The following is a 27,482-nucleotide window of genomic DNA, read 5'->3' on the forward strand; positions in this document are numbered from 1 at the left end:
ATTTCCTGTGACCCATGGTTAGGGCAGAAGGAAATGGCTGACATTTTTCTTTTGTAAGACAAATTTTACTTATTTATTTATATTCCATAATCATTTTTTTTCACCTCACCAAACAATATTTTTTTACACAGTAAAGATCCCAATGTAAAAAAAAAAAATGGAAACGCTTTAACAAACATCCATCAACACCAAACAACAAGTCCAAAATAAGTTTTTATTTTTTCATATTTACTGTATTTTTTTCACTGCGATTGTAAAATAGACAGTCTGCAAAATATTAGTCCATATCCGATGTGAGACGTAAAGGTGAGCGACGTTTTATGAGCCCACTGCCTGTGATAAATGAATGTTTTGGCCCGGAGAGTAAGAGGCTCACATCCTCACTTGAATTTATAGCCGTGTCGTGACCATTTTAGATACCACATCTTGTACTACAGAATCTGCGGCAAACACGGATCATATTTCTATTAAATCGTTTGGACCCTTAACTCGGTCTCTGTAGATGAAACCATTTGGAAATCTGTAGTAAAAATTTCCTAGAAATAAATCATTTCAGCATTAAAAAATGTGTGATAAAATCTCTTTATATGTAATTGGCGTTTTATACCATAATGCATATGATCCAATATTGTTTTCTTTGGCAAATAAATTCTAAAATACAAAAATAATAAAATGCAAGTATCTTGTAGAAAAATACAAATGTTTTCAAAAGATTTTACAAAAATATTCCATTGAATAAGAATTATAAACCTGTATTATTCTTCTCCTATAACTGGTTTAGTCATATAATACTGTTTGATTAAAGCTATATCCAAAATATATCCATATAGTCTCTAGCTGATATTGCATAGGTATGGAAAAAATTGTATCAATATTTCCCACGTTGGCAATTTTTTGTTTCTTAGTCACATCACTAACTCAAAAATAATTGTTATCTTTCGGTTGGCAGTAAAAGTCATGGAAAAATAAATTGGAAGAAATGAGTTGCTGAACTTTTTGTTGGCCCTGATTCAGTGCTTCATTGATATTGTGGGTACAATATAATCCAGTTCCACTTCATGTTTTCCTTCAAAAGGAAAGTAGTTTAATATTCCATGTCCATGAAAACATCCTCGTCTAGGAGACATCTGATGCCTGACCTGTAATAAAATGCAGACATTAGTGATCACTCACCCATGGTAAACACATTTTTAAGTTAATTGTCTGAAATTGGAGTCTAAACTATTTTGCGTTGAGTCCTTGAAAACAGAACCTCTCCAAGGTTTGGGGATGTGACTGGGCCAAAAAATATGTACTCATCACCCCAGTGTCATATGAAGTATGGTTAACCTATAGTGGGTAAAACTAAGAAGAATAGGTAGTTTGGTGTTATTTTTTGTCAAAATACTTCATCAGACCTTGGCTGTCCTTATTGAGCTATAGATGTTTTACTCTGAAATACTGCAGCATTTGAGAGTCAAACATATTTTAAAAGCCACCAGGGACCAAGCCGCGCGAGAGACTAATCGGAAAAGCAGGCAACTTCACCCCGCCTGCTCCCCTTGGATGATGTGTCTCTCCTGTGTACTTGTATTAGTGCAGGAGACGTGGAAAGTAAGGGGTTAAACCACGCTGCCTTATTGATGATATTCAGACAAAATTTATTGTGTCAACACGTTTCAGAGAAAAGGTGTTCTCTGAAATTCAGGTCCTGATTAAGGAGAAGGTTCGCCTTCATCAGGACAAAATCAAATAAAACCACAATTGGCAGACATGGGGTTATACAGTATGTAGATTGTATGTATGGTATATATAACCCCATGTCTGTCAATTGTGGTTTCATGTGATTTTGTCCTGATGAAGGAGAACCATCTCCTTCATCAGGACCCAATTTTCAGAGAACACCTTTTCTTTGAAAAACGTTGACATACAATAAATCACGTACAAGGATTTTGTCTGAATATCACCAATATGGCGGCATGATTTAACCCCTTTCTTTCTACTTCTCCTGCATTCCTAGCTTGTGGGGATGCGACAGTCATTTTATGCTTATGTGGTAGTGGTGACTGTCCCAACTACATCAGGTGAGCCTTTCCACTTTTTCATACCAGTGCTATATCTTGGATAAGACCCTATTTGCACTTCTTCATCTCTTCAGTTTTACTCTGTGTACTTGTATGTGGACAGACCTGTCCATCAATGGCAGAATGTTAAGAGCAGCCGTTGGGGACCCACCTTTCCAACTAATCATCTATGTATGTGGCTCGCTTCCCGACCTGGTTTTAAAGTATCTGTATCCTCTATCAGGTTCCCGTTAAATTCTATATCTGAACGTGCAGTTTAAATAAATCTTAGCTAAAAGCTCATTCAGCTAACAGCTACTCCTCCTGCCCCTATATGCATGCTCAGCTGACAGCTATTCCTCCCGCCCCTATATGCATGCTCAGCTGACAGCTATTCCTCCCGCCCCTATATGCATGCTCAACTGATAGTTACTCCTCCCGCCTCTATATGCATGCTCAGCTAACAGCTATTCCTCCCATCCCTATATGCATGCTCAGCTGACAGCTGTTCCTCCCGCCCCTATATGCATGCTCAGCTGACAGCTACTGGTCCCGCCCCTATATGCATGCTCACCTGACAGCTACTCCTCCCTCCCCTATATGCATGCTCAGCTGACAGCTATTCCTCCCGCCCCTATATGCATGCTCACATGACAGCTACTCCTCCCACCCCTATATGCATGCTCAGCTGACAGCTACTCCTCCCGCCCCTATATGCATGCTCAGCTGACAGCTACTCCTCCCACCCATATATGCATGCTCAGCTGACAGCTATTCCTCCCGCCCCTATATGCATGCTCAGCTGACAGCTATTCCTCCCGCCCCTATATGCATGCTCACCTGACAGCTACTCCTCCCACCCCTATATGCATGCTCAGCTGACAGCTATTCCTCCCGCCCCTATATGCATGCTCAGCTGACAGCTATTCCTCCCGCCCCTATATGCATGCTCAGCTGACAACTACTCCTCCCGCCCCTATATGCATGCTCAGCTGACAGCTACTCCTCCCACCCCTATATGCATGCTCAGCTGACAGCTACTCCTCCGACCCGTATATGCATGCTCAGCTGACAGCTATTCCTCCCACCCCTATATGCATGCTCACCTAACAGCTACTCCTCCCGCCCCTATATGTATGCTTTCTAATACACCCTGTGTGTATGTATGTGTTCTGTAAAAGTAGAAGAAAAACACATCTGGTGGTGTCTATTCTTCCCTGACAACAAACGGAGTTAAGTTTAAATGCAACAAGCTGATATGTCTGACATTTTTCATTGGGGGGAAAGTGTAGACACTCCCCATACACATTGATGATTGCCGTGACAGTAATCTAATGTGTTTGGCCGCCTTCACAACTGAGACTAGTACAGTCATATGAAAAAGTTTGGGCACCCCTATTAATGTTAACCTTTTTTCTTTATAACAATTTGGGTTTTTGCAACAGCTATTTCAGTTTCATATATCTAATAACTGATGGACTAAGTAATATTTCTGGATTGAAATGAGGCTTATTGTACTAACAGAAAATGTGCAATCCGTATTTAAACAAAATTTGACCGGTGCAAAAGTATGGGCACCTCAATATAAAAGTGACATTAATATTTTGTAGATCCTCCTTTTGCAAAAATAACAGCCTCTAGTCGCTTCCTGTAGCTTTTAATGAGTTCCCGGATCCTGGATGAAGGTATATTTGACCATTCCTGTTTACAAAACAATTCCAGTTCAGTTAAGTTTGATGGTCGCCGAGCATGGACAGCCCGCTTCAAATCATCCCACAGATTTTCAATGGTATTCAGGTTTGGGGACTTGGATGGCCATTCCAGAACATTGTAATTGTTCCTCTGCATGAATGCCTGAGTAGATTTGGAGCAGTGTTTTGGATCATTGTCTTGCTGAAATATCCATCCCCTGCGTAACTTCAACTTCGTCACTGATTCTTGCACATTATTGTCAAGAATCTGCTGATACTGAGTTGAATCCATGCGACCCTCAACTTTAACAAGATTCCCGGTGCCGGCATTGGCCACACAGCCCCAAAGCATGATAGAACCTCCACCAAATTTTACTGTGGGTAGCAAGTGCTTTTCTTGGAATGCCGTGTTTTTTTTGCCTTCATGCATAACGCCTTTTTGTATGACCAAATAACTCAATCTTTGTTTCATCAGTCCACAGGACCTTCTTCCAAAATGTAACTGGCTTGTCCAAATGTGCTTTTGCATACCTCAGGCGACTCTGTGGCGTGCTTGCAGAAACGGCTTCTTTCGCATCACTCTCCCATACAGCTTCTCCTTGTGCAAAGTGCGCTGTATTGTTGACCGATGCACATTGACACCATCTTCAGCAAGATGAAGCTGCAGGTCTTTGAAGGCGGTCCGTGGATTGTCCTTGACTGTTCTCACCATTCTTCTTCTCTGCCTTTCTGATATTTTTCTTGGTCTGCCACTTCTGGGCTTAACAAGAACTGTACCTGTGTTCTTCCATTTCCTTACTATGTTCCTCACAGTGGAAACTGACAGTTTAAATCTCTGAGACAACTTTTTGTATCCTTCCCCTGAACAACTATGTTGAATAATCTTTGTTTTCAGATCATTTGAGAGTTGTTTTGAGGAGCCCATGATGCCACTCTTCATAGGAGATTCAAATAGGAGAACAACTTGCAAGTGGCCACCTTAAATACCTTTTCTCATGATTGGATACACCTGCCTATGAAGTTCAAAGCTCAATAAGGTTACAAAACCAATTTAGTGCTTTAGTAAGTCAGTAAAAAGTAGTTAGGAGTGTTCAAATCAAGAAATTGATAAGGGAGCCCATACTTTTGCACCGGTCAAATTTTGTTTAAATGCGGATTGCACATTTTCTGTAAGTACAATAAACTTAATTTCAATCCAGAAATATTACTCAGTCCATCAGTTATTAGATATATGAAACTGAAATAGCTGTTGCAAAAGCCCAAATTGTTATAAAGGAAAAAGGTTAACATTAATAGGGGTGCCCAAACTTTTTCATATGACTGTATAAAAAAAGCTTTAGAAAAAAATAGTATGCTGAGAGTGGAAAATGACATTTTTAATCTGATACTTATATCCCAGAAAACTGGTGAAAAACACTGTTGTAAAATTTGTGAGAAAATTTTGCCTCCTTTGGCTTTTTCAGCCTTTGTTTTGGGGAGCCTTACTAAAATGGTCCAGAACCATAGCTATGCCTGCCCATCAACTTCATCAGTAGTGGCGGCATGTCTTACCCCAGATATGTTACTCCAGTCCTTGACTCCCTGACCGGAGGGACATTTCTGGCGAGTCCCACGCCACTGGGTAGATGGGTCAGATTCACTAAGTGGCACGTGCCTCTTCTGGCACACGAGATGCTAGTCTTAAGGCTACTTTACACACTGCGATATCGGTCCCGATATCGCTAGTGTGGGTACCCTCCCCCATCTGTTGCGCGACACGGGCAAATCGCTGCCCGTGCCGCACAACATCGCCCAGAGCCGTCACACATACTTACCTGTCCGGCGACGTCGCTGCGACCGGCGAACCGCCTCCTTTCTAAGGAGGTGCGGCGTCACAGCGACGTCACTGAAGCGTCACTGAACCGCCGCCCAATAGCAGCGGAGGGGCAGAGATGAGCGGGACGTAACATCCCGCCCACCTCCTTGCTTCGCATAGCGGCTGGGAGGCAGGTAAGGAGAGGTTCCTCGTTCCTGCGGCGTTACACGGAGCGATGTGTGCTGCCGCAGGAACGAGGAACAACTTCGTTACTGCTGCAGTAACGATTTTTAAGAATGGACCCCCATGTCGCCGATTAGCGATTTTGCACGTTTTTGCAACGATGCAAAATCGCTTATCGGTGTCACACGCAACGGCATCGCTAATGCGGCCGGATGTACGTCACAAATTCCGTGACCCCAACGACTCCGCATTAGCGATGTCGCAGCGTGTAAAGCCCCCATTACTGAATAAGGGCCTTCGTTTTCTAATCTTACCTACATTAAAACGACCTTCCACCTCTATAATAAATGGGCTTATGCCTTTCTAAAGTATCGTCATTATACCTAAAGTAGCAGCAATCTTATAAACTGAAGAAGCAGTAGGGAACATGATCGGTATAATGACGATGCATTGGAAATTCCTGGTCATATTTGATATAGGACTGGATGGGGGCATTAACACATACATGATTGATACTTGTACGCAAACGACCCAGATTAATCTTCACCATCTTACCTTTGTCTATGTCTTTTTCACAAATAAAGTAATTATCTTCTTGACAAAAGAAATCATTCCACAAGCCTGAATATATTAATCCTGCACAGTCTTCTCCAGGTCCCATATCGGGGGTCCAGTTATCAGGCTGACCAGATTTCCAGTTTCTGTAATTTATATCATGATAGTTACATTAGTACAGCACAGATGAATATTAGTATAAAAAAACACGTTATCCAGCCAGCTGAAAGCGCCACAACCAGACGCCACTGAGGTAGATCATCAGGGGAAGAGTTCAGGCCTCATTCATACATTAGAACTCTGCTCCATTCACTGTCATTGTGACTGGTGTAGAAAGCCACGTACATTGTTCAATTACCTCCAACAGTCTCATGGAAAATTAATTATGGTGGTGCATCAGAGCCCCGTTCGTGGGATCAGTTGGATTCCCAGTGATCAAATCCCCAGCAATCAGCAAATTACCACCTATCCTGTAGCTAGGTGATAACTTGGGACAACCCCTTTAAGATGCCCATACATATTAGATGTATATTGGCCTAACCTGACCACTTTATGTGTATTGTAACCTTCCTTATCTCACCAAACAGCCTTAGGCCCGTTTCACACGTCAGTGAAAAACACTGACGTTTTTCACTGGCGTGTAAAACACGCACATGTCCATGCGTGTGCCGTGAATCACGGCACACGTGGGTTGTCTAAGTGCAATCCGGGCTCCGTTCTCCGTGGCCCGTGAATGCACTTAGTAATCAACTCACCTGCGCCCGCTCCCGCTCTCCATGGTGCTGATCGCTCCCGCGGTGCAGCATCCGGCCGGCGCTGACCCCCGCAGCAGCTGCTTCCGGGTCGGCTGTGTCACGCATCATGAATATGCGCGATAATAATTAGCCGGCTCAGAAGCAGCAAGCTGCATGGGCTGCAGAGGACATCGCTGGACGCCGGGTGAGTTAAAATGTTTTTTATTTTAAAAGCACGTTTTTTTCTGGCACGTGTTTCACGGACCACACCACTGCGTGGTCCGTGGGACATCAGTGATACCAGAAAAAAATGGACATGTCTCCGTGCGGCAATCATGCACACGCGGGTACGCCGCACGGAGACACGTGCAGTGAAAAATCACTGACGTGTGAGCAGACCCATTCATTATAATGGGTCTGCGTATGTCAGTGATTCTGGTATGTTTAAAAAAAAAGCACAAACGTACCAGAATCACTGACGTGTGAAAGAGGCCTTAGGCTGAGACCGCACTTTGCGTTTCCACCTAAATTTTAGGTGCTTTTTAAGTCCGTTTTGAGAAGCACCTTTTTCATGCCAAAAGGCATACGTTTTGATTTCACAGCAAAGTCTATGGAAAATGGGGATTTCTAGACCGCACTTTGCGTTTCTAAGCGCTGCATTTAATTTGCATATTTTGTGGCAAAAACCATGCGTTCAAAGAAGCAACATGTCAATTGTTTTTGCCAATTTGGGTGCGTTTTCGTAACATTGAAGTCAATGTGAAATGGCAAAAACCAAGATTCCTTCAAATTCCTGCGTTTTACCTGCTTTTTCAGTGCAGAAAACATGCGTTTTGGACATCAAAATAATGATTTGATATGTCCCTTTACACACACACATAATCCGACAATTAAATTTAAGAAAAATATGCATTTATTGCTATTTTAGCGATAAAATGTATAATACCGCTAAAATTTAATGAAATATATCTATTTTAATTATTTTTCCCAGTAATATAAATATGATCCTTTTTTTAATCTTTTTCATTATGTTTGACTGTTTAAACTTTATTTAGCAGTGTCTTGATGTTCAAAACACATCTGTCAAAATGCAGGCGAAAAAGCATGTAAAAAGCATTGAAAACGCATCAAAAAAGCGGTAAATACGCATGCGTTTTCAGCGCTAAAGTTCTGAAAAGGCAACTTTGGTCAAATCAATTAAGCCAAAAACGTGCATTTAGAACTGCAAGTAGGTGGACGCAAAGTGCGGTCTCAGCCTAAATCCTTCATTTTGTTTTGATTTTTTGCATTTTCATTTTCCCTTTTTCCAAAATCCATAACTTTATTTTTCACTGCCATACCCGTATGAGGGCTAGTTTTGAACTACACCATTCATTTTATTATACAGTCTAATAAAAAAAATTCTGCTATTGTTTTTTGAATTTCATGTTCAATCTGAAAAAAAACACTTGATTTTGCAGAATACCAAATTTATAGTTTTTTTATTTACTGATTTTGAAACGTGCTTTAAATAAAAAATGCTTTAAAAAAAATTGGTTAGTTTCAACATTTTCTATGATCCACAATATTTTTATTTTTTTGTAGGTGGAGCTTTGCAATAGAGTGTTTGTTTCTGGTACTAGTTGTAGCTTTTATTAGTGCCATTTTGAGCATATCAATTTGATCACTTTTCATTACAATTTTCTACATCTGCATGTTGATTAAAAAACAGTATTTCTAGCCTTTTGACCATTTTTTCTCTTTGGCGTTTACCATAATAAAAGGGTTGCCCAGGCTTTTTCACACGCTGTTAGGTGTCTCTGATGCTGGCGGCGGGACTGAGCACTCAAGTGCCCTCAAGTGTTTGATATGCATACGCTCGTCCACATTCCAACTAGACTTGAATTGAATGAGACTGCGAATGAATGTCTAGCCAAAATGTAACGTGAGGTATGCATATTGCATACCTGTGGTCACATTACTGCTCGGTCTTGCCAGAGAATCCTCACAGCACACACTCTTTTAGTCTGCTACAGGTTAAGAGAGGACCTGTCAGGTGTCCTGTCTGTTTAAAAATATAATTGCATTCCTCATAAATTAATATTTCTGGAGCATCTTTTCTTAGGACTCTTCATTGAGCCATTTTCCTGTTAAAGGGAACCTGTCAGGTCCAATATGCCCCCAGAACCAAGAGCAGTTCTGAGTGCATATTGCTAATCCCTGCCTAACCGTCCCTGTATACACTAGCATAGATAAAGAGATCTTTACAAAACGTATTTCTAAAGATCTTTTATCGTATATTAATGAGTGAGGGGACTAGTCCTTTGGGCGTTACTTCCACTGGCTGGGCGGCCCCATTAGCATGTTAATACGCCCCTGTGGGTATGCTAACATGCTAATGAATGTGCATTGTCAGAGGATGATCTCACTCACCTCTCCACTGCCATCATGTCCGATGCAGGATTTCAGCTCAGTGCGCATGACCTTGGAGTTTCGGCCATGCGCACTATGAAGCCAGGTGTACGCGTCCTGGCTTCAAACTGAAGTAGTGCGCATGACCAAAACTCTGAGGTCATGCGCAGTGAGCCAAAATCTCCCGTCGGACTCGATGACAGCGCAGAAGTGAGTGAGATCATCTTCTGACGCTGCACATTCATTAGCATGTTAGGATGCTCAGAGGGGTGTACTAACATGCTAATGAAGCTGACTAGCCAGGGGAAGTAAGGCCCAGGGGACTAGTCCCCGCGGTCATTAGCATATGATAAAAGATCTTCAGAAATACTTTTCTACCAGACGCAGGGATTAGCAATATGCACCCAGAACTGCTCGTTGTTCTGGGTGCATATTGCACCTGACAGGTTCCCTTTAATCTTACTAGATAATTATAAATAAACTGACAACTGGGTGCTATCAGTTAGGGGTGTGTCTTTACACACTGTAACAGTGTCCAATCAGTGCTGATTGTATAGGAACATATCCTTTAATAAGGGGAATTGTATCACCCAAAATCTGTGGTCCACTGTGCAGGATTTGGGGATAAGATGACCTCTGTGCTGCATTATGTCCTTCTTAGTTAATTGCATGCAGTCACAGCATTTCCAGTGTAACAGTTGTACTATTAACAATGAGGAATAAGTGACTTCTAATTTTTATGTTACATGCAGATGGCTGCCATTTTTGTAAAGTGTCAATCATTCGAAAATCCAAGAATTATTACTGAATCCTCTTCACAAATACAAAACTTTTTTTCAAGTAAAGTAAGTTGTATGTAGGTAACAGCTGTTACAGTGGACTCATTCATATATAACATATCTGTGCTTTCATACATACGTGAAGATTGGGATAGAGTCATCCAGCCACTTCCATACATTCTCCTCTTCTTTGTCAGTAAGACCAATCCAAAAATTGCCCTTTCCAGTAGTTTGCTTCTTAATGAATTGCTGTCAAGGAAAAATTTAAATTTAAGTAAACAATGATTTTATCTTAACCCCAATATCACTGGTGACCAGTAAAGACTCAAAGCAATATCTACAACAGAGATTAGGTTAAAATGGGTTTTCCAGTACTTTTATATCTTTTACACAGTTACATAGTTTGAAAAAAGACCTAGGTCCATCTACTTCAACCTTCCTCCACCAATTCTACATTTTGTCACTAAATCATTTATAACCAACAATGTTGTGTGCACTGAGGAAATCATCCAGCCCTGTCTTTAAAAGCTGTTATAGTATCTGCCATTACTACCTCTTGTGGTAGGGCATTCCACAGTCTGACTGCTCTAACTGTAAAGAACCCTTTCCTATTTAGCTGCCGGAATCGCTTTTCTTCCACTAGAAGTGAATGCCCCCTGATCCTAAAGGGGGCTTTATACGCTATGATATCGTTAATGTTTTATCGCCGGGGTCACGTTGTTAGTGACGCACATCCGGCGTCATTAACGATATCGCAGCGTGTGACACTTACCAGCGACCTCAAAAATGGCAAAAATCGTTCACCATGGAGAGGAAGTCCCAAAACCAAAAATCGGTAATGGTTGATTATCGATGTGGTTCGTCGCTCCTGCGGCAGCACACATCGCTGTGTGTGACAACGCAGGAGCGAGGAACATATTACGTCCCGCTCATCTCCGCCCCTCCGCTTTGATTGGCCGGCCGCTTAGTGATGTCGCGGTGACGTCGCTGTGATTCCGAACGTCCCTCCCCCTTGAGGGAGGGATTGTTCGGCAGTCACAGCGCCGCCGCCGACCAGGTAAGTGCGTGTGACGCTGCAGCAGCGATAATGTTCGCTGCGGCAGTGATCACACAAAATCGCATGCACGACGGGGGCGGGTGCTTTTGCGTACGATATCGCTAGCAATTGCTAGCGATATCGTAGCGTGTAAAGCCTGCTTTAGTATTGTCTTTGGAAGAAATAAGTCATGTGCCAGTCCTTTTCCAGATAAATCTGCAGGTTTAAGCAAGTACAGACACTCCCCATGTTATCCTATGGGATTTGGGGAGTGCTGTATCAACGCTGCGGAATGTGCGGCTGCGGAATATGCTGTAGATGTCCTGCAGCCGCACGTAACTGCATGTCAATTATTCCTGCGGAAATTTCTGCAGAATTCCAGAATCTCCACTATGGAGATAGAGGCCGGGACTTCTGCAGGTAAGTCGCATGAATGTCCGCAGGTTTACTGCAGATATTTCGCTGGAATCCCGCAGCAATGGATAGCCGCGGATTCCGGGGATCAGCTGCGGGAAACCTGCGGACATAGCTGTACCTTGCCCCGTGGGCACACCAAAGATCACCAAAGCACAATCTGCTCCTTCAGCTGCAGTAATTACAGCAGTTACCCATCTCTCATGCACTAGTAAAAGTAGCAACTCCTCTCCACCCAGCAGTCATAGATCAAAATGAGACACTCGTGCCCCCCCAAAAGTATTCACACCCGTGTCCCCCAAAAACTGTTCACACCAATGCCCAAAAAAAGTGTTCACACCAGTGTCCCCAAAAAGTGTTCACATCAGTGTACCTCAAAACGTGTTCACACCAGTGTACCCCAAAAGTATTCACACCAGTGTCCCCCAAAAAAGTGTTCACACCAGTGTCCCCACAAAGTGTTCACCCCAGTGTTCCCCCAAAAGTGTTCACACTAGTGTCCCCCGAAAAGTGTTCATACTAGTGTGCCTACTACTAAGACTAGTGTCCCTAGTAGTCACAATTTGCAACAGTGCCCCATATCCAGTAAAAGCACTGGCTGTCAGGGAAGAATTTCTAGCCACTAATGAGAATTACTTTTATTTAGTCCAAGAAAATTGTATTGTTACAAATGGAAGAAAATAGATTTTTTTTGCTGAGTTTACCTCACAGTATTTCCCAGACTAGATGCATTGTAGCAACCCTTTAAATCTCACCATGTTTTGTTACCTTATCTGAGAGTAGGGACAGTGAAACCCTGATTCCAGTGATGTGTCCATTACTGGGCTACTTGCTGTAATTTTTACAAAATCCCTGCTTTATCTGATGCAGTTCTAGTAGTTATCTGAATTTTGAGCCCTGATTGGCAGATTTCTGCTTCTGTACAATGTACACAGAAAACTGCCAATCAATGGTGGGGACAGGGTCAGGTGCAAATGTACCATTAGTCTAGCCGATGCAGCTGCACCAGGGACCAGAGGTGTCTATTTCAGCTGGAGGTATGCACGAGTACACACAACTAGTGCAATGTATTGAGGGATAGTATACTAGGAAGAGGCTTAGGATGGAAGACATTATTCCAGGAAAGGGCCCAGAATGGAGGACATTATTAAAGAAAGAAACCTGGATGGGGAAAATCGTTATATGGGGGATGAACACATATGTCTTTACAGGATCTAGAATTCTACAAGGGCCCAAAGATGTAACCAACATGAAGGGGGCCCAGGCCCAAATTTTGGTAAGTACCTGATAGTATCCACAGCTCAATAACATCTTCTCGATCCCCTTAATTCAGTATGATGATATCTGAGGCTTATAATGAATGGTGTGAGAGGGGTACACAGGACAAGAAGTGAAGCTATGTTCACATGTTCAGGATTTTAGGCTGAAAAATCTGCTGCAAATGTTGAGGCATTGCAAGGAAGAATGCTGCATAAAATACACATTTTTGCTGTATTTTTTTTAGATATGTTTTATTGAGTATTTTTTCTCCACTCATTAGTATGGGTGAAATACGCTGCAAAAAAAAAAGCTGCAAGAATCGACGGCTGCAGATTCAAATCTGCAAGAAAAAAATAAGCAACATTTACAGGAGAATTCTGAAATCTCATTTACTTTACCAGTACTGTGAAACGCTGCAACAAATCCAGGTAAGAAAAATGCAATGTGTGCACTAAACCTTAGGGGTACTTTACACACTGCGACATCGCTAACAATATATCGTCGGGGTTACGGTGTTTGTGACGCACATCCGGCGTCGTTAGCGTCATCGCAGTGTGTGACACATACGAGCGACCTTCAACGATCGCAAAAGTGGTCAAAATTGTTGGTGTTGGAAAGGTCGTCCAAACACCAAATATCGTTGTCTGGTGAGTAGCGAGGTTGTTCGTTGTTCCTGCGGCATCACACATCGCTGTGTGTGACACCGCAGGAGCGACGAACATCTCCTTACCTGCCTCCACCGGCAATGCGGAAGGAAGGAGGTGGGCAGCATGTTCCCGGCCGCTCATCTCCGCTCCTCCTCTGCTATTGGATGGCTGCCGTGTGACGTCACTGTGACGCCGCACGAACTGCCCCCTTAGGGGTACTTTGCACGCTGCGACATCGCAAGCCGATGCTGCGATGTCGAGCGCGATAGTCTCCGCCCCCGTCGCAGCAGCGATATCTTGTTATTGCTGCCGTAGCGAACATTATCGCTACGGCAGCTTCACACGCACTTACCTGCCCTGCGACGTCGCTCTGGCCGGCGACCTGCCTCCTTATTAAGGGGGCGGGTCGTGCGGCGTCATAGCGACGTCACACGGCAGGTGGCCAATAAAAGTAGAGGGGTGCAGCTGAGCGGGACGTAAACATCCCGCCCTCCTCCTTCCTTCCGCAGAGCCGGCGTGAGACGCAGTGACGCAGGTAGGAGATGTTCCTCGCTCCTGCGGCTTCTCACACGAGCTTTTGCGCTCGTTAATCGTATCAAAAAGGATTTACACACTACGATATCGACTGCGACGCCGGATGTGCGTCACTTTTGATTTGACCCCACCGACATCACACCTGCGATGTCGTAGTGTGCAAAGTCCGCCTTAGAAAGGAGGCAGTTCACAGGCAACAGCGACGTCGCAGGGAAGGTAAGTAGTGTGACGGGTGTTAGCGATGTTGTGCGACACAGGCAGCGATTTGCCTGTGACGCACAACCGACGGGGATGGGTATGCTTGCTAGTGATATCGGTACCGATATCGCAGCGTGGAAAGTACCCCTTACAATGAATTGGGGGGAGAGTCACAGAGATTGATTAGTTCATAGATTAGGCAGCAGAAATTATAGTTAATAGGGGAAACAGTGCTGGGGGCTTATCACTTTAGATTTGAAATGGTGCATTGCTAATTGTATAATAATGGTAAGGAATATATTTGTATTTAGGGGCACAGTCTGGGGGATTTTTTATTCAGGAGGCACATATATGTATACAATATATGTGACCTTGGTCTTTTCAGGGCTGTGGTGGTCAGTGTGGTTAGACGAGTCGTGGCTGAACGATGTTGACATGAAATTCTGACAATATGGAGAAGAAACAACAGAAAACCAATCAATCAAGTTGTCAGCGGTAAGTCACAGGGTGTAAATATTATTCTGTATCTGCACTGTATTACTTGGAGTAATTCTGTTGTTTGTAAAACAACCTCCCTTAGATAGAATTTCACATTGGTGTGATATGTCCGTGTACTGCCAGATGTTTTTATTGGACGGTACACGGACACATACAGTTTTATAGATCCATTCACACATCTGTGAAAATCACCGATCTGGGAATGACATCTGTGAGGCCCAGAGCATGCCCATTTCTGATCCGATTTTGAGGATAAGAATAGGACATACTCAATGGGTCTGTGTGCTGTCCCAAAAAAAAGGCAGCACACTGACACTACACTAGGATACAAGAATGTGGCCTTATAATGTACAGCACGGTCCCTTAGTAGATACTGTACTTTCTTGTTATGTATAGTGGTATGCCTTCTTTACATTGTTTCCTTTTTTATGTATAACACTGTCCTTTATTACACCCTTTCTAGTTTTGTATAGCATTGTTGCTTATTATGTTATGTTCAGTGCCATCCTATTATTACTTGGAATCATCCCCTGTATGTATAGCAGCATCATAGCTTATTCTCGTTATTTTGATTACGCAGTGCCCTCTATTCACTACATAATGCCCTTTCTTGTTAGATATAAAATAAATTACTGCTGATAGAGCAGCATCTGACCAGAAGACCAGTCCATCACCCTCCTCCATTATAAAAGAAGTTTGTACATAACAAGAGAGGGCACTATATAATAAGGGAAGGTAATATACATAATGAGAAAAGAATATGTTATATATATATATATATATATATATATATTGTGATAACACGCTCCGGGATCGCCTTTGCTGGGTTCAAAGGGCACGTATTCACCTCAGGCAGACAGCCGAATTCAAGGTGTAACTGACGCTTGGTCAGGTTTATTGCAGTGAAGCATAAACAAAAAGAAAAAAAAACACCAACAAAATAAATCCTTGCCTGTCCGGCACTAACTATACACGGTGTTATCCTAACTACCAACTGGAGGGCTTCTCCCTTCCAGCTAAACCATACAAACATCAGGCACTGCTCCTCACAAGTGTCTCCTACACAGACAGGCTTACTGTGTTCCCAGATGAAGACCCTCCCCCAACTTCCCAGATTCCTTTTACCTCCGTCCTTCACCTCCCATTAATCCATTAGTAGCCAGGTGATCCTGGCCAGGCTAAGTCACATAGGACCGATACCGGGGTGAGATATACCTGCCCTCATCCACTAATCCCACATGAGTCTCACATATCCCCCCCCTCTGCTCAGACCACTGCAGCTGAGCAACAGCACCCACAAAACAGTGCACACGAGACAGGGCATCAGCATTCCCCATCCGCACCCCCGGGCGGTGCTCCACTGTAAAACGGTAGGCCTGAAGTGCAAGGAACCACCGGGTCACTCGGCCATTCCGTTCCCTATTCAAGTGCATCCACTTGAGAGGGGCATGGTCAGTGATCAGCCGGAACTTCCTTCCAATCAAGTAATATTTAAGGGACTCTAGAGCCCACTTAATGGCTAAGCATTCTTTTTCCACTATGGCATAGTTGCGTTCATGCTTATTAAGTTTCCGACTAAGATAAAGGACCGGATGTTCCTCTCCGTCCTTCAGTTGCGACAATACGGCCCCTATACCGGCATCAGAAGCGTCCGTTTGGACCACGAACTCGCTGCGGAAGTCAGGAGTCATTAGCACAGGTTGAGAGCAAAGAGCTAGTTTCAAGTTATGGAAGGCTTCTTCGGCTGCCGTGGTCCATTTGATCATGACAGAGTCTTTCCCTTTGGTAAGGTCCGTCAGGGGAACAGCGGTAGTCGCAAAATTGGGAATGAACCGTCGGTAGTAGCCGGCTATTCCCAAAAATGCTCTCACCTGCTTCTTGTTGACTGGTTGCGGCCAGTTCTGAATGGCTTGTATCTTGTCAATCTGGGGTTTAACAATTCCCCTCCCAATTACGTATCCCAAATACCGGGCTTCTTCCAGCCCGATATGACATTTCTTGGGGTTTGCTGTTAGACCCGCCTCCCGCAGGTCCTCAATCACAGCCTCTAGTTTCTGGAGGTGCGTCTCCCAGTCCAGGCTGTAAATGACTATGTCATCCAAATACGCAGAAGCATACTGCCTATGGGGCCTCAGGACTCGGTCCATCAACCTTTGAAAGGTTGCCGGTGCCCCGTGTAGTCCAAACGGCATATACACATACTGGTATAAACCTTCCGGTGTAGAAAACGCGGTTTTCTCTTTAGCGGCCTCTGTTAGCGGAATCTGCCAATAGCCCTTCGTTAAGTCTAGGGTCGTGATATACCGGGCTTTTCCAAGCCGATCTATTAATTCATCGACCCGTGGCATAGGGTATGCATCAAATTTATAGACCGCATTTAATCTCCTGAAGTCATTGCAGAATCTAATGGAGCCGTCTGGTTTCGGAATTAACACAATCGGACTCGACCAGGCGCTATGCGATTCCTCGATTACACCTAACTCTAACATGGTCTTCACTTCTCGGGAGACAGCTTCCCGCCGAGCCTCCGGTATTCGGTAGGGCTTTACCTGAACTGTTACCCCAGGCTCTGTTATGATGTCATGTTTAATGAGAGTGGTCTGCCCGGGCTTTTCCGAGAAAAACTCGTGATTGTTGATTACAAACTGCTTGACGTCGGTCTTTTGCCGCTCCGACAGAGTCTCCGCCGTCCCGACATCCGGTATGGTCTGCTTGCAGACCGGAAGGGCCAGATCTGCTGACAGAGCTGGACGGTCCTTCCAGGGTTTTATCAGATTCACGTGATAAATCTGTTCAGGCTTCCTTTTACCAGCCTGGTACACTTTGTAGTTTACCTCACCCACCCGTTCCTTAATTTCAAAGGGGCCTTGCCACTTTGCCAGAAATTTGCTTTCTGCCGTGGGGACCAGGATCAACACCCTATCTCCGGGTGCAAAAGTACGGATCTTGGCCCCCCTATCATAAATCCTTTTCTGTGCTCCTTGAGCCTGTATCATATGCTCTTTAACGATGGGCATCACTGCCGCAATACGGTCCTGCATTTGGGTTACATGGTCTATTACGCTTTTGAACGGGGTGACCTGTCCCTCCCAGGTTTCTTTAGCGACATCTAACAGACCACGGGGACGTCGGGCGTACAGAAGCTCGAAAGGAGAGAACCCGGTGGAAGACTGGGGCACCTCCCGGATGGCAAAAAGCAAATACGGGAGTAAGTAGTCCCAGTTCTTCCCGTCCTTGTCTATCGCCTTACGGAGCATCTGTTTCAAAGTTTTGTTAAACCGTTCGACCAGTCCGTCCGTTTGAGGGTGATACACGGAGGTGCGTAACTGTGCTATTTGTAACAGCCTGCAGAGTTCTTTCATTACTTTAGACATAAAGGGGGTTCCTTGGTCTGTGAGTATTTGTTTTGGGACACCAACCCGACTAAACACATGGACCAGCTCCTTGGCAATGGTCTTGGTGGCCGTGTTACGCAAAGGGATGGCCTCGGGGTAGCGAGTGGCATAATCCAAGATGACAAGGATGTGCTGGTGTCCTCGTGCAGACTTGGGGAGGGGTCCAACTAAATCCATCCCAATTCTCTCAAATGGGATCTCGATGATAGGCAGAGGTACTAAGGGGCTACAGAAACGGGGCCTAGGCGCAGAGATTTGGCAGTCGGGACAAGACTCGCAATAGGTGCGAATATCGTGATGCATGCCGGGCCAAACAAAACAGTGTAATATCCTTTCGGTAGTTTTCTGGACCCCCAGGTGTCCCCCCATCATGTGTCCGTGTGCCAGGTCCAGCACTCTCCGCCTGTAGGCTCTCGGCACAACCAATCGTTGTACTGTGTCATCCCCCTTCTTCTCTATCTGATAGAGAAAGTCATTCTCCAGTGCCATGTAGGGGTAAGACAGCCTAGTACCTGCATCCACCTGCACCCCGTTTATCATTTTAACATTTTTTATAGCCTGAGAAAGGGTAGGATCTCTCATTTGCTCACTTTGGAAGTCATCTTTCTGGACTTCCAAATTCAGCCCAGAGGAAGGGGGACAGCCACCCGTGTCCGCCTCTGCCCCGGGTTCATCGGAATCACCCGCCAGAACTGAAAAGGGGAACTGGGGGTTGTTTTCAGCGGATTCCTCCTCTGAACCCTCTTGTGGGGCATCCTCTAGTGGCTCCGGGCCCACACAAGGTGTGGGAGAAGGATCATCTGTGCGGCTACCCTGGGGTACTAATTGGTTCTCCCACAACTGCCAGAAGTGGGGAAAATCCCTGCCCAAAATGATATCATGCAATAGGGCTGGTACTAGTCCCACCTTATGATGCACAGACCCATAGGGCGTAGTAATGCAGGAGACCGTTGTGAGGTACGAGCAGGTGTCTCCATGCACACATGTCACAGAAAATTTATCTGACGGTCCCATCGGGACTGCTACCAGACTGGCCTTTACCAGAGTCACCACACTTCCCGAGTCTAATAGTGCAACAACAGTATTGCCATCAATGGACACTTCACACAGGTGTTTTTTCATATCGCCTTGACATGCAGCAACACACACTACCCGTGCAACCATAGCCCTGCGTTTTTCAAAGTCCGTGACATCACACTGCATCGGTTCTGCAGTTACTGGACAGTTTGCAGCAATGTGGCCCGCCTCCTGGCAGCGGAAACACCTCACGGGCCCCTTGCTAAGACCATAGTTTGGCACCTTAGCCCTCACAGGGCCAGCAGTCCTGTTTTCCTCCTCCACTGCCTTAGAATATTTTCCTCCTCCCCATGACCCTGGAACAGTCTTACCAGATCCTCGTCGAGAAGGGGAAGAGCGAGGATGTGTAGCATCGTCCATAAGTCCTTCTGCCAAGGAATAACGCTCCACTAGATCCACTAGCTGATCCGCTGTCGTGGGGTTTCCATGGCTTACCCACCTCTTCAGAGATGGCGGTAGAGCTCTTAGGTATTTATCAAGAACGATTCTTTGTACCATCTCTGGCGCCGTCAAAACCTCGGGCTGTAGCCATTTCTTGGTCAAGTGAATGAGGTCAAACATCTGTGACCGCGGTGGTTTATCGGGCTGATAAGTCCATTGATGAACTCTCTGTGCTCGCACGGCCGTCGTCACTCCCAGCCGGGCAAGGATCTCGGCTTTTAGTTTATCAAAGTCATGCGCTGCTTCAGGCTCAAGATCAAAGTAGGCTTTTTGGGCCTCACCTGCCAGAAACGGTGCAAGCAAGTCGGCCCATCGCTCCTTTGGCCACTTTTCCCGCTCCGCCGTCCGTTCAAACGTGGTCAGGTAAGCTTCCACATCGTCCTCTGTGGTTAATTTCTGCCAGCACCGACTCACATGAATCACCCTCTGGTCAGCCTCCGCATTACTCTCCGGTACGGTCGCCAGACGCTGCGCCACCTGCTGCAAAAGTTGGCGGTCTTTAACCGTCGATTCCACCAGTTCCTTCAACTGTGCCGACATCAAGCGATTAGCCTCCTGCTGCACAGCTGCGGATTGTACCAGCGCTTTCACCACGTCATCCATTATGATGCGCTGTAACGTGCTGCCCGCGTTCTCCACCACAATGTGATAACACGCTCCGGGATCGCCTTTGCTGGGTTCAAAGGGCACGTATTCACCTCAGGCAGACAGCCGAATTCAAGGTGTAACTGACGCTTGGTCAGGTTTATTGCAGTGAAGCATAAACAAAAAGAAAAAAAACCACCAACAAAATAAATCCTTGCCTGTCCGGCACTAACTATACACGGTGTTATCCTAACTACCAACTGGAGGGCTTCTCCCTTCCAGCTAAACCATACAAACATCAGGCACTGCTCCTCACAAGTGTCTCCTACACAGACAGGCTTACTGTGTTCCCAGATGGAGACCCTCCCCCAACTTCCCAGATTCCTATTACCTCCGTCCTTCACCTCCCATTAATCCATTAGTAGCCAGGTGATCCTGGCCAGGCTAAGTCACATAGGACCGATACCGGGGTGAGATATACCTGCCCTCATCCACTAATCCCACATGAGTCTCACAATATATATATATATATATATAAAAGAGTGTGTGTTAAACATACAGGATATATAATCTGTAGCTTTTTTTGTAATAAAAGGAGAAGGAACCAGACATATTTCTTGCACAGGGGCCCCAAACTGTTAATAACCTCTGGGCAGGGTTAAACAGGGCTCAAAAATATGGAGAACTACCTCACAGCAGGTTTACTAGTCCACTAATGATAATTTCCTGCTGATTAAATAGTGATATTATCAAAACTAGAGCAACCAACCCAGTAAGTGACACATCGCTGGAATGAGGGCTCGTGCGCACGTTGCGTAATAGCATGCATTTACGCTGCGTATAGCACTGCAGTGTAAATGCATGCGCCCTGCGTCCCCAGTACAATCTATGTAGATTTTGCATGAGACGTGCGATTTGGGTGCTAAAATTTTGACCCAAATCCGTGTGTTCATAAAATGAGCATGTCAATTATTTGTGCGTTCTGGATGCAGCTCCCACTCTGTCTATGGTGGGGGCAGCAGACATAGCGCATGAAATCGGCTTTTTCTACAAAAAACTACATCCATTATGCAGTGTTTCTGTAGCGATTTGAAGCGCACATGTGCTGTCAAATCGCTGCAGAATACTCAGCAGTTACGTGCGCATGAGCCCTTAGAGTCTCTGTCATATTATGCTGCTCTTATATTAGGTGTCAAAAACCTGGTGACAGAATCCCTTTAAATATATACAGAAATGTTTCCATGCAGTGATAGCAAATGATCATGAAAATAGTGTCAAGGAAATAAAACAAATATTTTGAGAAAGCTGCTAATTATTACGATTATTACATTTCATTTGCAATTGTTATGGATATGGAACCTTTCAGGAGACATACTGGACATCTAATATATAAAGATTAATGTATGTATGTATGTCCGGGATTGGCATCTGCACCATCGCAGCTACAGCCACAAATTTTGCACACTCACACATCTGGACCCAGAGAGCATCATAGGCTATGTTGTGAGGCGAAATTTTAACCCTGCATGTTCCAATTTACCAATCAATTTTGCCCCTATCTACATAATGGGGAAAAAGCGAAACGAAAAGTGTATCCGCACCGTCGCATTTACAATCACGAAATTTTGCACAGACACCTCATGTGACCCAAGGAACGCTGTAGACTATGTTTTGACAGGAAAATGTAACCCCGCGCTTTACAGTTACTCTTCAAAAAACATGCCTCCATTAAAGCAAATAGAGCCTGGAACTACAGGTTATTAGTAGGAGCAGTGATTGGTTGCTATAGGAAAAAAAGACATTCATAGTATAAGAAGCTTATAAGTGAGGTAATAAGATGTTGGTGGGGTGACAGATAGAGAGAGACAGAGAGAGAGACAGACAGACAGAGACAGACAGAGAGACAGACATGGAAAGAGACAGAGAGATAGCGATAGACAGGGAAAGAGACAGACAGAGACAAACGGTGAAAGAAACAGAGATAGACAGACGGGGAAAGAGACAGACAGAGACAGACTTGGAAACAGACAGACAGAGACAGACCTGGAAAGAGACAGACCTGGAAAGAGACAGACTTGGAAAGAGAAAGACCTGGAAAGAGACAGACCTGGAAAGAGAAAGACCTGGAAAGAGACAGACCTGGAAAGAGACAGATGGGGAAAGAGACAGACAGACATGCAGACAGGGACAGAGACAGGCAGACAGGGAAGGAGGAGACAGCCAGAGAGACAAACAAAGATAGATGGGAACGACACAGACCTTGATAGAGATAGACGGGGAAAGAGACAGACAGGAAAAGACACAGACAAAGCAACGGGGAGACAGACGGGGAAAGAGACAGACCTGGGAAAGAGACAGACCTAGAAATAGACAGATGGGGAAAGAAACAGAGAGATAGAGACAGACAAAAAAAAGAGACAGGCAGACAGGGAAAGAGACAGACGGGGAAAGAGACATACAGGGAAAGAGACAGACGGGGAAAGAGATAGACCTGGAAAGAGACAGACGGAGCACATTACTTGGTCAATTTAGTTAAATCTGTGTGGAATATCTGTGGTGTTGAAATACATGTTGTGAAATGCTTCTATTAGCTTAATTTTTGCCTTTTAATAATTACATTTCTATCTATTTGTTTTGTGGTTTTTGTGTGCAGAATACATTTTTGTTAATACATTCTATTTTGTTAACAACAGTTATTAACCCGGGCGAAGCCGGGTAGTACAGCTAGTATTTATATATTTTTCTGCGTTTTCCAAAATAAGACCTATACTACTTGGCAGACAATAAAGGTCATAAAATAGACCGAAATAATGTACTTAATATAGAATATTGACTTCCTATACAATCATTATCTGTATACACGCCTCAACATTGAAATTACAACACCAAAAAGAAAACATTGTAGAATTATAGAAATCCTAGGATCAACATACTACAAGTAGTATTCAACCCCCTGCAGATTTAGCAGGTTTACACATTCGGAATTAACTTGGCATTGTGACATTTGGACTGTAGATCAGCCTGGAAGTGTGAAATGCACTGCAGCAAAAAAGAATGTTATTTCTTTTTTTATTTTTTTTTTAAATTGTGAAAAGTTTATTCAGAGGGTCATTTATTATTCAACCCCTCAAACCACAAGAATTCTGTGTGGTTCCCCTAAAGTATTAAGAAGTATTTCAGGCACAAAGAACAATGAGCTTCACATGTTTGGTTAATTATCTCTTTTTCCAGCCTTTTCTGACTTATTAAGACCCTCCCCAAACTTGTGAACAGCACTCATACTTGGTCAACATGGGAAAGACAAAGGAGCATTCCAAGGCCATCAGAGACAAGATCGTGGAGGGTCACAAGGCTGGCAAGGGGTACAAAACCCTTTCCAATGAGTTGGGCCTACCTGTCTCCACTGTTGGGAGCATCATCCGGAAGTGGAAGGCTTATGGAACTACTGTTAGCCTTCCACGGCCTGGACAGCCTTTGAAAGTTTCCACCTGTGCCGAGGCCAGGCTTGTCCGATGAGTCAAGGCTAACCCAAGGACAACAAGGAAGGAGCTCCGGGAAGATCTCATGGCAGTGGGGACATTGGTTTCAGTCAATACCATAAGTAACGTACTCCACCGCAATGGTCTCCGTTCCAGACAAGCCCGTAAGGTACCTTTACTTTCAAAGCGTCATGTCAAGGCTCGTCTACAGTTTGCTCATGATCACTTGGAGGACTCTGAGACAGACTGGTTCAAGGTTCTCTGGTCTGATGAGACGAAGATCGAGATCTTTGGTGCCAACCACACACGTGACGTTTGGAGACTGGATGGCACTGCATACGACCCCAAGAATACCATCCCTACAGTCAAGCATGGTGGTGGCAGCATCATGCTGTGGGGCTGTTTCTCAGACAAGGGGCCTGGCCATCTGGTCCACATCCATGGGAAGATAGATAGCACGGCCTACCTGGAGATTTTGGCCAAGAACCTCCGCTCCTCCATCAAGGATCTTAAGATGGGTCGTCATTTCATCTTCCAACAAGACAACGACCCAAAGCACACAGCCAAGAAAACCAAGGCCTGGTTAAAGAGGGAAAAAATCAAGGTGTTGCAGTGGCCTAGTCAGTCTCCTGACCTTAACCCAATTGAAAACTTGTGGAAGGAGCTCAAGATTAAAGTCCACATGAGACACCCAAAGAACCTAGATAACTTGGAGAAGATCTGCATGGAAGAGTGGGCCAAGATAACTCCAGAGACCTGCGCCGGCATGATCAGGTCTTATAAAAGACGATTATTAGCTGTAATTGCAAACAAGGGTTATTCCACAAAATAACCTAGGGGTTGAATAATAATTGACCCACACTTTTATGTTGAAAATTTATTAAAATTTAACTGAGCAACATAACTTGTTGGTTTGTAAGATTTATGCATCTGTTAATAAATCCTGCTCTTGTTTGAAGTTTGCAGGCTCTAACTTATTTGCATCTTATCAAACCTGCTAAATCTGCAGGGGGTTGAATACTACTTGTAGGCACTGTATATGTTAATGATCTGCAAATGATGAAAAAAAGGGAAACAAAATTTTCAAAATCTCAATTTATTTACTGTTTAGTATGAGCGCCACATCCAGAAATACACATACGCCTTGGCTGCAATCAGTGAGGTTATTAATGGTTGTCTGAGGAAAGTCCTGCCACGTTGAATGTACTTGTGCATGAAAATAATCAAGATCCGCTGCTGGCAGCTCCATTTGCATTTGCCAACTAATGATGTCTCAGATGTGTTCTATGAGACACAAGTGAAATGCTGCAGGCCATGGTAGCATGTTTTGGCCATTCAGGCTGCTCACAGCAAAACCACTAACATGTGGCCTGGTGTTTTTATGTTGAGAAACAGCTCCTGGGATATATTGCATTAATGGTCATATCACTAATTCCACGACCAAATCAATCTAACCCTAAACTGTTAGTGTACCTTAAACGAAGACTAGAGGGATATAGTCACCCATACCGTGAGAAGGCATTTGGACAACACTGGGCTATGAGCTTGCCGTCCAGCTTTAGTTGTGCTATTGACCTCATGCCATCACACTCAAAAGCTATCATGGTGCTGAGCAGGATGGCATTTGACCCAGGAATAGAGGTCTATTCTCTTCAGTGCTGAGTTCCAATTTTGCCTTGCACGTAATGATAGAGATAGGACTGGAGACCATGTGGGCAACGTCATCCAACTCTCAGAGGGGGCTGCATAAAGTCGGATGTTAGGTGGCATAGTGTATGGTAGCCGGACCCTCTAGTCTTATTTCCAACTGCACAAACTGCTCAGTATTACATTAATTTGGTGGTCGAACTAGTGGTACTGCTATTTCTCCCAAGTGTCCCGGGAGACATTTTTAACATGACAATGCCAGGCCTCATGTCCTTGTGCTCCAGTGAGTAGCTTGCGTGGCTTACACGTGCTACCTTGTCTGGCAGCGTCACCAGACCTGTGTCCCATTGAATACATCTTTATCTTCATTGGTTGGCAATGGTATGGATTATTTGTGTGCCCAAGTGCATTTAGTGTAGCAGAACATTTCTCAGACAACCAATATTTCACATGCCAAGGTTTGTAAGTGTGTGTGTTTCTGCGCTCATACTCAATACTGAATTAATACAGATGTTTTGAAAATGTTGTTTCCATTTTTTCATAATTTCCTTATCATTAACATATCAATTCATCCTGTGATTTTCAGAACTTCATGACTTTTTCTTCTTGATGTTGCAATGTACACATGTTGGAGTGTATTTTCCCTCATATTCACGTAGTAGGATATCTCTACTTTATTCCCCATCCCACAGCAGCACTTACTTGTTCATCTTTGCTCTCTATGATAACCATCTTGGCTCCTCTTTCTTCACAGGACATTTTAGCATCTTCAAAAGTATCTCTTCCACTTGAAAAATAGTAGCATTTGTCAGTAAAATTCTTCCATTCATATGGGCATCCTAAAATGAAGACAACATCTTTTGATCTATGTGTAACTGGCTGGAAATTTTATGCTCACAGACTGTACAAATACATTTTGCAGCTCACTCAATATGATACACTATTCGTATCTATCTACTTAGGTGTCACATCCCCACCGGCGTCCGCTCCTGCGACTTCTGCTTTGGTCACCAGGTGCCGCCGTATTCTCGCCGTGGACTGTGCTGGTGATTGGAGAGGAGTCAGTGCCAGTGGCTCTAGTGGGCACAGGCTCCGCTCATCCACTAAGCTGGGTTTCCCTGGGAACTGCAGTACCACTGGCTGACTGTGGGGGTATGTGTCTTCTAGCTGAAGACCACCATTCAACTACCGCCAAATGAAAGACACCACACTCTTCTAATTACCCTTCCTGTTTGCAGGTCCCTGCCAGATATAGTTTTGTAGTACTCTAGTCTCTAGATCTCATCCTATTCTGTATATTGATCCGTGTGTTTTGACCCCACCTGCTCTCTGACTACTCTCCTGCCTGCCATTTTTGTACCTCGCCACCATCTCCGCTTTTGACCTCAGCCTGATTTCCTGACAACGCTCTTGTGTGACGATTTTGTCCTTTTTCAGTATCTCTTGGTTTGACCCTGCCTGACATGTAGTCTTCTCTGGACTCAGCCTTCCACAGTTAGCGACCTCCGGGGTTCTGTAGTAATTCCAAATCCCTGTGTAGGGGTTAAAGGGTTTCGGGGTTCTCGTGATCTTGTTAAGTGGGCGGTTTTCCTCTAGCCTGTCTGCAACAGGCATCCTAAGACTGTGGTTCCAGACAGGCGTTACAATAGGTGAGTTAATAAGAATGACTGCAACATAGCAAATATCTGAGCCATAAAACCACTTAAAGCGAACTTGTCACCACTTTTTTGGCGTATAAGCTGCGGCCACCACCACCGGGCTCTTATATACAGCATTCTAACATGCTGTATATAAGAGCCCAGGTTGCTGTGAGAACATAAAAAACACTTTATAATACTTACCTAACAGTCACGCAGTTGGCCATATAGGCATCTCCATTGTCACGTGCCGGCGCCTCCTCTTTCGGCCATCTTCGTCCTCTTTCTGAAGCCTGTGTGCATGGCGCGTCTACGTCATACACACTCGCCGGTCCTGCGCAGGACCTAAATGCCGGAGAGTGTGTATGACGTCGGACGCGTCATGCACCGCGGCTTCAGAAGATGGAGGACGAAGATGGCCGAAAGAGGCGGCGCCGGCACCGGACAATGGAGACGCCCATATG

The 27,482-nt window shown here is 44.5% G+C and overlaps 1 protein-coding gene across 1 annotated transcript in view; it reads right to left on the reverse strand.

The window, feature by feature from the left end:
* Nucleotides 1-200: 200 nt before the first annotated feature.
* The window catches only part of COLEC12 (collectin subfamily member 12), a 266,937-nt gene continuing 239,655 nt past the window's right edge, over nucleotides 201-27,482 (reverse strand). Inside the window, exons 7-10 of the mRNA XM_075316379.1 lie at nucleotides 26,084-26,220; nucleotides 10,310-10,419; nucleotides 6,267-6,412; nucleotides 201-1,139 (exon numbers count right to left, since the gene is read on the reverse strand). Coding sequence (XP_075172494.1) covers nucleotides 1,117-1,139; nucleotides 6,267-6,412; nucleotides 10,310-10,419; nucleotides 26,084-26,220 — 416 coding nt within the window. The 3' untranslated portion in view covers nucleotides 201-1,116. The remainder of the gene's footprint in view (nucleotides 1,140-6,266; nucleotides 6,413-10,309; nucleotides 10,420-26,083; nucleotides 26,221-27,482) is intronic.

Source organism: Anomaloglossus baeobatrachus, chromosome 6 (assembly GCF_048569485.1).
Source record: "Anomaloglossus baeobatrachus isolate aAnoBae1 chromosome 6, aAnoBae1.hap1, whole genome shotgun sequence".
Lineage (NCBI taxonomy): Eukaryota > Metazoa > Chordata > Amphibia > Anura > Aromobatidae > Anomaloglossus > Anomaloglossus baeobatrachus.